General features: G+C 44.0%; 1 protein-coding gene across 1 annotated transcript in view; it reads left to right on the top strand.

Annotated features, from left to right (window-relative positions):
- NPC1 (NPC intracellular cholesterol transporter 1) overlaps positions 1 to 12,356 on the top strand; it is an 847,233-nt gene that overhangs the window by 555,665 nt on the left and 279,212 nt on the right. The window contains exon 14 of the mRNA XM_069620902.1: positions 6,092 to 6,206. Within this exon, the coding sequence (XP_069477003.1) occupies positions 6,092 to 6,206 (115 nt within the window). The remainder of the gene's footprint in view (positions 1 to 6,091; positions 6,207 to 12,356) is intronic.

Genomic DNA, 12,356 nt, shown 5'->3' with positions numbered 1-12,356 from the left:
CAGGACATTGATATGCTGTAGCTTCTCCTGATTGGACCACAGCCCATGGGCTTTCAGGTCCCTCATCGTGGCACCCCACCTGCTCAGGGAGGTATCTTCGGTGATGAAATCTTCTGGGGCTATCTCCTGAAAGGAAGCACCCGGAGAGATGTTTTGCTGATTTAACCACCACAGTAGATCTTAGTCTAAGGATATAGCCACCAGAATCTGTTGTGATTTGTTTGTCTGTGGCTTGGTTCCATGCGCCGCTCACGTGCCGCTGTAGCGGTCCTATTTTGAACCTGGCATGTGGGACATATAGAAGGCACACTGCCATGAGACCCAGGAGCGTCTGATACCACCTGGCTGTCAGTACGTTCCTGGAACAAAAGATTTGCACTGTAACATGTATGCCTGACATGTGGTGTAGGGAAAACCTTAGCCAAGGTGCATTCCCATAGGTACATCAGTCTTGGAGTAGGGATAAGAGAAGACTTGTCAAAATTGATCAAAAACCCCAGCATCCACTTGTGTGCAAAGCTAGAAGGGCCGCCTTGGCCGAAGGTGCCCTCACCAGCCAATCGGTAAGGATATATGTGGATTCCATTGAGGTGAAGGGAGTTTGCCAGGGCATAAGTCAACTTGGTGAATTATCATGGGGCTGCATTGAGACCAAAGGGCAATGCCCAATATTGGTAGTGGCGTCTTCTTATCGAAAAGCTGAGGAACCACCTGTGGGGTTCCCAGATTGGAACATGCAGATAGGTGTCTGTGAGGTCCACTGTGCAAAATCAGTCGTCCCGCTCACCTGAGAGCCAGTACTTGGGCTGGCGTAATCATCTTGAAACCCTTGGATACTACCGATAGGACCTTGGGGCCTCTGATAATGACCATCCAATTGTTCAGATGAAGCGATTAATAGCCGACTAGCAGGAAAAGGATTGGCGAGTGAGGTACAGTAGTCACTATGGTGAGTAACTGTTGCTATTTTACATCATATGAAAGCCATGGCAGAATTTTGTTTATAAAATAAAGGATTGCACCGTTTTTATTCGGTACGTATAATATCATGCAAATAAGGGTTTCAACGTACAGAACACAGAGTGCATTCATATTAGCACAAAACACTGAGCAGGTTGTTTTCATAACACGATGTGTAAAGTGCAAAACAAATTGAAGTCAAGGTGGTTATTCACAGACGCTTGTGTGGGAGACGGAGTCAATGCCAGTGCTGATTAGTGTCCTTTGCAGCTGACATGCATTTCAACAGCGTCAAAAAGAAATGGCAGTGGTTTCACATAAGTTTGTGTTCAAACTAATGTTTGGGACATCCCAATACTAATGAATTTACATATGCTTTTGTCTCTTTTGTTGCAGCTAAAATGTGAGACTACCTCAATAGCAAATAATTCAGATTGTTCTAGCCTAAATAGTTTGCCTTGGTTTGTAAAGAATTCAACACAGGCTTATGCATACAATATGTGACAGAATGAGAACATGGCAGAGGTCTTGTGCGACGATTAGAGAGACAAAGAGGGGACGCAGTCCAAGACCCTGGGAGGAAGTAATAACTAGCTCTGGGGTCTTGGGTAAGATTTTCATATCTGTGATGAATCCTCCTGGCTTGTGTCAACCCCAGAACGTTTTGCTTGGACTTGGGGATTATTTCTCCTTTTTTTTTTTTAAAATTTATTTTTATTATTTTAAACGAACAAAAACCACAAACAATACAACTTTTCAGGACGTACATAACCAATATCAAACCATCACATTATACAGTCCCCCCCCCCCCCGCCCACCCCACAAACTTGAGCCGGCTCATCCGTGTCATCTACCGGGGCATTTTCAGGAATCGCAGTGCTTGTAGACTCATCTGAGTCTTCTGTTTCATAATTGACCTGGTGGGGGTTTGCCATAGAGGTCACCAATTGTCGCCAGGCTATCAGGGGGCCCACTTCCTCCTCTCCCCCCCCTGGTAACGGCTTCAAACCATACTGCTAATTCTGGGATTATTTCTCCTTGTCCCTAGATGAGTGGGAATCTTTTTCCGCTCTCATCTAGTCTTTTACTCTTTTTATGGGTGACCTTTTTATGTCTCTCCATTGTATATGATTGGAGTTATACTTTCCTATAACTCTTGGACTTGAGCTGGGTTTCCCCTTTGGGCTTCCCTGTTAATTTATCTTTAATGTACTTGGGTGAACTAATGTTCCCAAGGGGTGAAGAGGGCTTTTCATCCCCTTTTACATTTTATATAGTGAGCCAGCACACCCCACCTTCTGTGGAGTGCTGGGGAGATACAATCTATCCCCTTTCTTAATTAGCTGTAACATTTGTATTACAATTGCAAGTTTACTTGAATGGCTAGTGGCAGTGGTTTAATCGGCCTCGGGAACGCACAGAAGGGCCACCATTCTGCTGCCCATTCTAGGTGGGAACGACCTTGGTTGAAGTTTTGTCTTTGATGGAATCCTGTGTATTCCCTGCTGAGGTTACAGAGTGTCTGAGAATGCAGGAAGCGAGGGAGGAGTCCAAAACACTGCAGCCTTTGTCTTCCACCTTGCCTGAAAGGAACCCGTTCCTAGCGGGGAGCTGGCTGTTCTGATTGGTCAGCCAGTCCACTCCTTTCTGTAAAATGCAGGGAGATAATTTGTGCTGTAGTTCTGTTAAATACTCTGATCCTGTAAGCTGCTGACAAGTCGACCACTGGTGCTGAATCGTCGAAGAGGAAGATGAAAAAAAGACGTCTGGAGCGATTTCCAGCAACCGGAGAGCCTGCTGTGTAACCGGAGCCTGATTGTAACCCTTCCATCCAATCGACCTGGGGGTCCTGAATGCGACGACTCCTACCCGAAGGCAGGTGAGATCCACTAGTCTCAAGAAGACCTGCATTTGAGCCATCCCATGACAAGCTGTGACCTTGCTGGGCTGCAAACCGCCAATACCCTGGGACCTCGAGCCAGTGTGCAGTGCATGGTTTTCCGAAGTCCGACTACAGCTGAAACTTTGGACTCCTGCCGGACCTCCAGACACAATTTCAATCCCTGTAGTACCTTCACCAGAGTGCAGGACCGACAGAGTGAAGCTAATCTGACCCGTGATATTAGTTCTTAATCTGGCTCCTGTAAAAAGGCGCCAAATCCACAGAGCCGCGAGAATCCATGAAGTATGCTTTGTTCGAAAACCACTGACTGCTGCTGCAAGTTCCCCTCCAGTGTCCAGTTCTTTTGTCTGCAAACCAAGAATCCAGGGACCGGGTCGTGTGCTGCTGCATCCTGAAGGCATCCACTCAGATTTTCCTAAGGTACTGAGTTGGCTTGGGTAGTACTTGCCTTAAGTCTTATGTGAATCCTGTGAGGCTGAGTGGGTGATTCGTGTTGGTTTTGAGTTTGCTCATACCACTTGCTCAGGCCTAATGACCATTTCTATCTAACTCTGAAGGTAGTACTTACTTGTATAAGAAGATATCCTCTGGAACTTTCTTTCCTGCAACTGAAACCTACCCTGAACGGCCTAAAGCTGGCTTCTAGACCACTAGGGTCCCTCTTCTGCCTCTGAGAGAACTCCTGCTATAGACTAGGGAAGGACTTGAGATATAATTATGTCTTGAAAGTATAACAAGTGTAAAAGTACTTACTTGTAAATGAGTTGGTGTTGTAACTGTATCTCTGCAAAAGAATAATTAACAAAGTGTTACACATGTTATTACTTAACTTTAGGTTGCTGGTTGATCCTTTAAAAAGTATAGAAGTTGCCTTACTAGCTTTGAATTGTCTCACATTCTAAAAAGTAATAAGTGCTCATACTGTTTTATCATTGCTTAACTGAATGAGTGTAAAAGCTTACCAATAGGGTTTACCTACCTTGAAATACATTGTGTCGTTCTTCAACTGTACCATTGGGTGTTGCTTCCCCTAATCATCTTTATACAGATCTAAAACCGTCTAGAAGTTAATACCTGGTTGAATCCCCTCTTAAATGTATATGGTTCCTTGCTTACCTTGAATAACTGCTGCTCTTCTAAACTTGTAACACTCGGTTGTGCTTACCCTAAAACTGCTTGGAGCATTTCTAAAATAATCATAGGGGCAATTACTTATCTTGAAATACCTTGTGTATTTCTTAAACTGCAATTGGGGTTAGCTTTCCTTGAATTGCTTAGTTCCTTCTAAAATAGTTGAGTGTTCATGCTTACCATTGAGTAGCTTAAGGCCCCTTCAGAAAGTATGAGTTACTTTACTAGCTTTGAACTGTATTCTTAAAAGTAATACTGGTTGTGTAACTGTATTCCCTCAGGAACGAAGAAAGGTACGCATGTTGCAAGGTATACTTGTAACAAAGTTGGTTTATTAAGTTATTTCTGTATGTGTTGCTGCATGACTGGGCAGGGTCAACTACCCTTGAATTACTGATTGTATTCTAAAAGTATATATAACCTGGTCTTATTCCCCAAGAATAGTATATTACTATCCTGAATGTATAACCTTAGGTTTGTCTCACCTTGGCTTGCTTCTGGCTCCTCTAAGTAAGGTTATACCTTGCTTTGCACACCATAGTTATTAAGTTGGTCTTTACATAATGTTATAGTACTTACTTACCCAAGATTTATCCTGGCCTACTTGTATTTAAATAAACTCTTCATTTCTACAATACATAGTTTTTCAGTGTTTCTTTTGGACCATATGTATACTACAATTTCTGTGTACCAAACTGCAGCCCTCTCCCCTTCCTAAGATAAGCCTGGCTGCTCTAGCAATGCTACCCACGTTCTCGGTAGAGCATATGTACTGCCTCAGATATGTTTTTTTAAAGTCTTGGTAGGACTTTAGAAAAACTGTTCTAACATGGGAAACTGTGTCTATGGAGAAGTAAAAACTCCTTGGTTCTGCCCAATGTCAAGTGACCAACCTCTCAAAGAACCCGAGACCCCTAAGATCAAGAGGAGTCCTCAACCCTTGAGACAACGAGAGGAAGGGTGTAAAACTCTAAAACCTCAAAAAATAACCTTTAATTCCATAACTGAGAAGACCAACCCTGGAGGTCCGCCATGGGGGTTACCTTGGAGACTCGAAACAGAGCTCCACAGTGCAGCAGAGCGAGACTGGTCAAGAAGCCCTGACCCATGATAGTGTTAGCCTCCGGTGCAGAGAAGATTGAGTTTTGGAGTTATTTACGGCCAGATATTTTTTTTGTCCCATTCCATCCAAAATAAAAATGGCAGTTTCTTACCATCTTTCTTGGCATATTTCTTGTGTCTTGTCCCATTATGGCAGCACATGTTTTTATTTTATTTTTTAAATATCTCATTTAATTCATTATTGTTTTAATGTTATGTTTTAATCGTGCTGCTCTTCATTGGACCACTAAAAGTACAACCATTGCAATTTCCTCGCACATGCATCCATAACTGTGTAATCTCTCATCTTGGTAAGTTACTTCCCACTGCTTTCTTTTGCCTCGATTACATTTCCACTTATCTGTTTATCAGGCTGATGTTGGTTGGTTCCTCAAACCTCTGTCTTCAGTCCTCCTCTTCCATTTTCTTCTGACGCATTTCCTCTGAGTGTCACCCAGAAGCTTGGACACTAAGGTCTCTGCAGCCTACTTTATATCTTGCCTGTGCTCCCTGACCACTCCTAACAGCCATCTCTAGTCTGCACCGGGTTCCCTTCTGTCTGTAATTGTCCCCCAATCACATACATCTTCCCCTTTCACACAAATTTCACTTTGTAGCCTAATGGGTGGATCTCTCTCTCTCTCTCCCCCCATCTTTCCCTTTCTCTTTCCCTTTCTCTCTCTCTTTCTCTCATTCTCTCTCTCTCTCTCTCTCTTTTTCTCTCTCTCTCTCTGGCTCGCTTCAAGTGCTTCTGACTTCATAATTAGCCTATTAGGTCTGATCAAGTTATCTCCTCATCTGTCAGTTGATTTTGTTGTAAGTCTCCAAAAGCAGAGTGCATGTAAATTTGCATGATTCCGAAACTTTTGAGAAAAGCATGTCGTAGTTTTTGTTTGAGGAGGTTTTTATTTAGATGATCGTTGGTGAACCATGTGGACATGTGTTCTCAATGAATGGCAATAATACTTTTTTCTTTTTTTTTTTATACCTTACCAGAGAGATGAACGTCCTGTGGGAGAAAGCCTGGATCAGCAGATAGGCCGCATTTTAGGCGAAGTGGCACCCAGCATTTTCCTGTCGTCTTTTTCAGAGACCATGGCATTTTTCTTGGGTACTTACAGTTTGACCACCACTCTTACAACATTGTCAATAAAGTGTGACTGGTTATGTTTCGATGCATACTTAACATATAAAAATGTTTGAGGGGCCAATACAGAAAGCAGTATAATAATTGTATTTTTATTTAATTGATAACTGCAACATTTAAAATAACTCCAGGACACAAGGAGGAGCGTTGAGGGTGGTTGGGAGGTGCGGGGGGCTAGAATGTGCTGGGGGCAGGAAGAAAAATAATTTTTGATCGCAGGTTTCTTACTGAAATTAACCTTGCATGTAAAATAGAAGTGCACTGATTTCGAGAAATCAGAAATTGCCAAATAGTCCTTTAGTCGGAGATTGGCGGCATAGAGCGTTCAGAGCTGGAGAAGATGTGGCCAAGGAATTTGTGTCCCTGGATTTAGTTTGGTCTTCAGTGGTCTTCAGAACTAGTGTCAAGGAGTTCCAGACTCAAGATCACAGAGTTGACCTATTTCCAGCTCGGATTGAGTTTTCGTTGATAGTTTTGAGCTGGAGGTTTTCAGCTGACTGAGGTCGGAGATGTTGTGAGACCTTCTAGTGAGAAACAAGATCTGACAGTTTGATTGGCCCTATCTTACAAATGCCTTGTGCACACTAAGGTTGATCATTTGTTCCGTAGGCAACCAATGGAGTGTTTATAATGAGTGGTTGATGAGTTTCCGAGGTCTGGAGCCTAGGCTCCGTTTCCCTGCTTCATTCAGTGCAGGTTGTAGTTCTTTGCAGATTTCTTTGGCAAGAGTCTGGTTCTTGCTATTGCAGTAATGTAGCTTAGAGAGGATTGTGGTTGTTTCAGTAAAACTTCATATCTTGTATTAAGAAGGGACTAAGGCGGATGTTTTTAAGGTCCTGAAGAAGCTAGTGTGCATTGTAAAAACAGCATTAACCTAGGGATGCTCATCAATATCCCATTATAATTTAGCAGTGACAAGGGCACATTGATGGGGGTAAATGGTTTTGCAGAACCAATACGTTTCTAGCATTTTGAAAATCCATCATTGGTGGACCTGCAAGGATTAACCGCAAAATCTAACCAAAATCACTTGATCTTGGTGTATTGTGCAACATCATACGTGACTGCCGAGCAATAGATGGTCAACACAGGTAGGTATAACAAAACATGTATTTAGCAACACAGATGCATTAAGCTAAATACTACAAGTAAATACCTTCTGCACAAATCTACATTCACAGTTAATGTGTCCATTTGGGCCCCTACCACATTTCAGGATTACTGCAATTAAATACAATACTGTTAAGGGCTAAAGTGGGGGGAACATGTGTTAGAACAGTAATCATAGACAACATTTCTGAGCCAAAGTCCGCAATCTGCAACTAAGCCATAAACTAAACCTAGAACAAATTGTTTAACAGATTTTCAGGTAATTAACCCGATTTTGGCTACTTTAGGGCAGTTTGAGGAGTTAGTCGAAGTACTCCCATCGGAAGCAATTTGTCAATTTAAGTTCAGTGCTTTTAGATAATTCTACTTTTTGCAATTTAGTAAAAACAACATTCCTGAAAAGGAAGGGGCTGGTACCAATTCAGGACATCTTGGGGACTCCACACAGGATTCATTTGCCTAGATTCCACCACCAAAGGCAAGGGTTGCAGCTAAAGAGGACCATTACGCTCTATAGAACTGAATGGGCACCTGGGATACACAGCAAACTGAATTTAAATTCACCCATCAAAACTGAATGAGATATGATGTTAACCCAGGGTAAGTGTAGGCCTGTTGGGTACAACTATCCTCATTGTTGGTTGTGTTATTTGCGGTCTAGTGGTTGTATATGCAGAGAGATCTTATGTTGAAAACGTTGGTAGCTGAGTCTGTTGGTTCTGTGTTTTCTTTTTTTCCGGTCAGCGACCTCCCAGTAATGAACACTGGTTGGTCTCCAACTGAAGATGTCCTCTTTAACTGCTATTCTTGCCTTGCCTTTGGTGGGGGAACCTGGGCAAAGGAATCCTGCCTGGAGCCCCGAGATTTCCTGAATTGGTACCTGCCCCTTCCTTTTCAGGAATGCTGTTTTTACTATATTACAAAAAGTATAATTATCTAAAGCACTGAGAACCGACAGGGTGCCACGGGAAAGGTGGGCAGTCTGAGCGACCCCCGAAAGGGTTTGCAGGCTGAAGGGTGGAGAAGAAAGGATTCTGGCACCAGAAAGTCTCCTATTTTTGGCAGAGAGCGGCAAAAGCACTAAGCGTTCCCAATCCCATATCGAGGGTGGACTGCAAGATTCAAAGGCCAAGATTGTGAGATCTAGGCAACAGGAGTCGCCAGGATTGTGAGATCTAGACAAGCTCTAGGAGAGTGATTATGGCGATGCACGACTTTCAACTGGTTAGTCCCACCAATCCAGTGGAAGGGAAGCCCCATGGAAGGACTGTCCTGTCATAGAAAGAGCAGAGCTTTGCCTTGAGATAGATGGCTTTGGCAATGGTTGCCACAGCAGCATTCTTCCAGCGTCCCTCTGCAGCCTCTCGTGTTTTAGATACTTGGCTCCAATGATAGACTAGCTGAATGGCTCCTCATATACACAATCTTGGTCTAAGGGACTCCAGTCCGCCCATCGGGGTTCTTGCAGAATTTAAACTCTGGACGGCTGTCCAATTATGGACAGCTAGCTCGGCTACAGTCATGACATCAATCAAGTATTGAATGTTTATCCTTGCCATATGCAGCCTTACTCAGTCCATATCATTTTCACACACACAAGCTGCTTCCCAAGCTCTGGATAGAGACTTGGGAGAGAATGTCCGTTTATGGCCATTTCGTACCCATGTTCAGGAGAAGGACTACCACAAAGATGGGAAACTACAAACACAGAGCTTGAACAACAAGGCCAGTCATTATGATTAATGTACTGAACAAAAAGCTGTCCTGCAGTAAAAAATAAGTCTGCATTAGGAGTACACCCAAAAAGTATAAAAATAAAGTATCCATTGCCACAAACCTGTCTGGGCTCCTCTGTACACGGGGAAAATGCCTATAAAACCAAAAAGAAAGGGAAACCTGCTTCCTTTGCACTACTAATGTTGAATGCATTATTGCCCTCCTAGCGCTGCTCTCTGCTATAACGCCACATTAAGTGTTCATCCGATGAATGCGATGCCAATTGCACTACTGATCATCCAGTACTATCTTGTTAAAACAACTAAGACAGAGCGGGTCTGCTCGCTGTTGAATACCTATTAGTGTGCTTACTTGTTATGCCCAACATCGTATACACTGTTTCTCACATAGTGCTGCCTTGCTAAAACGCCACATCGGAATACTACTACGGTAGCGCGATAGCCTGCCGCTGAACACCTCATTAGAGTGCCTTGCATTGCCCCTACTCTGATTATACTGCTGTTCATCTGCTGCCAACTTTGTCAAATGTATTACCACCTCACCATCGCATCCTGTCGCCACCACCACTGTAGCAAGTTTGTTCGCCATTGTATACCTTATTGGTGTGCCTTTTTATTGCTCCCGCTAGAGACTTCACTACTGCTCTTCTAGCGTTGTTTGGCTAAATACCCTATTTGGAGTATTCGCCTGTCGCCATCTATATTGAATATATTACACATCTTAATAATACCCCACCATTAGAGAGCGCACCGTCGTTATTCTTGCCTGTGCTATTGCTAATAGTCCATAATCTCCACAGATACTACCCTGTACCATAACCAGTCAGTCATGAGAATGCCACCTAATGTCTTCTGGCATCTCACATCTCTCCTAAGCTTATTTCACTTCCATACGTCTCACTACATAATCACCAACATGATTCCCACCTGCAACCATCCCAGCAAAAGTCAACGCGTCACCACAAGCACCTTGATGCCAAGACTAACACTCTCAGACAACATAGCCCCAACATGGTTCCTACCACCATGCCTTCCAGCTCACAGCAGCATGGCCACTAAACACACTTCCCAACACCCCCTCCACAATACTGCATCCACTTGTATCACCCAAGCCACATGCTCTCAGACCTACCACCTACCAACCCTGCCCAACCATGACCAGAAACCTTAGACTAGGATCCAGGATCAGGACACACCGAACACCCACTTCCATCAAAGCGCAACTCAAACCCAAACCTGTTATTCCCGTCACACGCATCACAGCATCTCCCGACAACTCCCACACTCCCCTTCCCAATGACTCCCCTCCACGTCTCCACAACAGGAAGTCACATAGCACCACCCAAACGATCAAAGGCGCGCTCATTAACGCAAGATCTCTAACCGCACACGCTCTCGACATAGCTGACATCCCCTCCAATGATCTTTATTTCCTCGCTATCACCGAGACCTGGCTCCACGCAGCATCAGGACCTGCCCTTGCACTAGCCATCCCAGATGGTTACTCCATGTACAGACACACGCTCAACCAAACACTCCCATCGGGAGAATTGCTCTCCATCAAACTATCCACAACCAACACAAAAACAATCACCATCCATCTTATATATAGACCGCATGGCCCCATCTTCTCCTTCAATGACGATATCACTCTCCTGCTTTCCAACAACACCAAGCCCAATTCACAGATACTTATACTAGGCAATTTCAATCTCGGCTATAATGACACTAAAGATGACAAAGCATACATGGTCGCCAACACCATCTCAGAGCTAGGATTCACCCACCACATCTCGCAACAAAGGGAGAACCCTTGACTGGTTAGCGGACTTAAATTGCGATACCACGATTCTATCCAACACACCCTGTGTCTGGACTGACCACCACCTCATCACCTTCACCATAAGCAAAGATGAACAAGCCTCACAACCGTCATCTAATGCTCCACCCCCATTCACAAGAAATAGTAAAAATATCAGTTGAGAAACTAATCCCACTGCTCCAACACATCATCGACTTTACACCCACCATCGCTAACCCCACAGATCTAGTAGACCTTTACAACGCAACCATTCTCAAAGCCATCAATATTGTCGCACCACTTAAACTACGCAAAGCCAAACCACGTGCACACCTCAATTCTTGGTTCACCCCTGAACTAAAAATCCTTTGCAAAAACAAGAGACATGGTGAATCGGTATGGAAACACTCCCCCTCAGTCAACAAGATTTCATACACTTGAGCGTCCAATAACTACAAGTCAGCAATTATCCAAACAAAAAAAAAATGTACAATGAGAGAATCAGCAAGGCCAAATCCAACACGAAAGAGCTTTTTAACATCCTGAGAGACCTCGAATCCCCTTCTCCCATACCTGACACGTGCACCAAAGATACATCTTGGTGTATGAACATCCAAGAAGCCCTCCTCGGCAAAATTGCTATGCTTCAATCAAAAATTGAGTCGAACCATTGCTGACAGCCCAACCTCGCCCCCACCCACCAAACAAACGGACAACAACACCCTATTCGAATTTTCAACCATAACCATCAAAGAAGTTGAAGATATAATATCTACCCTGAAACCTTCCAAATGCCAAGATGACACTTGCCCAGCCCCAGTAATTAAAGACGCGGCTCCATTTATCACCTCACTCATAAACTCGTCATTCACATCAAGCATAGTACCCAACAACCTTAAGGACTCTTGGGTCTTACCCCTGCTCAAGAAACCCACACTGGACCCCAACATCCCCACCAACTACAGACCTACCACAACAGTGCCTTTCCTTTTAAAAATCCTGGATCGAGCAGCCTACCTGCAGATCCAGAACCACTTAGAGAAAAATAACCTTCTAGGACTAAGACAATCGGGCTTCCGCCCTAAACATGGCACAGAGACCGCCTTGATTGACCTCAAGACACAAATGGACAACCTAAAAGACAATGGCAAACTTGCCCTTCTACTTCTCCTCGACCTCTCGGCCGCTTTCGACTTGGTAAACCACGATATTCTATGCAAACACCTAGCATCTGCAGCCAACTTTTATGACAAAGCCAACGCTTGGATTCAGTCCTCCCTGGACAATAGATACATGAGGGTCTTTGCACCCACCGCCGCCGCCAAACCTGCCGCTGTTGCTTGCGGCATCCCACAGGGCTCTGCGTCTCGCCCACATTATACAATGTGTTTACCAAACCCCTATTGGACATCCTGGATCATTTGGGTGTCATCTACGCAAACTATGCAGGTGACACACAGATACTCA

The sequence above is a fragment of the Ambystoma mexicanum genome, chromosome 5q (assembly GCF_040938575.1).
Source record: "Ambystoma mexicanum isolate Mex_15411 chromosome 5q, UKY_AmexF1_1, whole genome shotgun sequence".
Classification (NCBI taxonomy): Eukaryota; Metazoa; Chordata; class Amphibia; order Caudata; family Ambystomatidae; genus Ambystoma; species Ambystoma mexicanum.
Note: the sequence above shows the minus strand (reverse complement) of the source record. Positions and strands in the feature narration are given on the sequence as shown.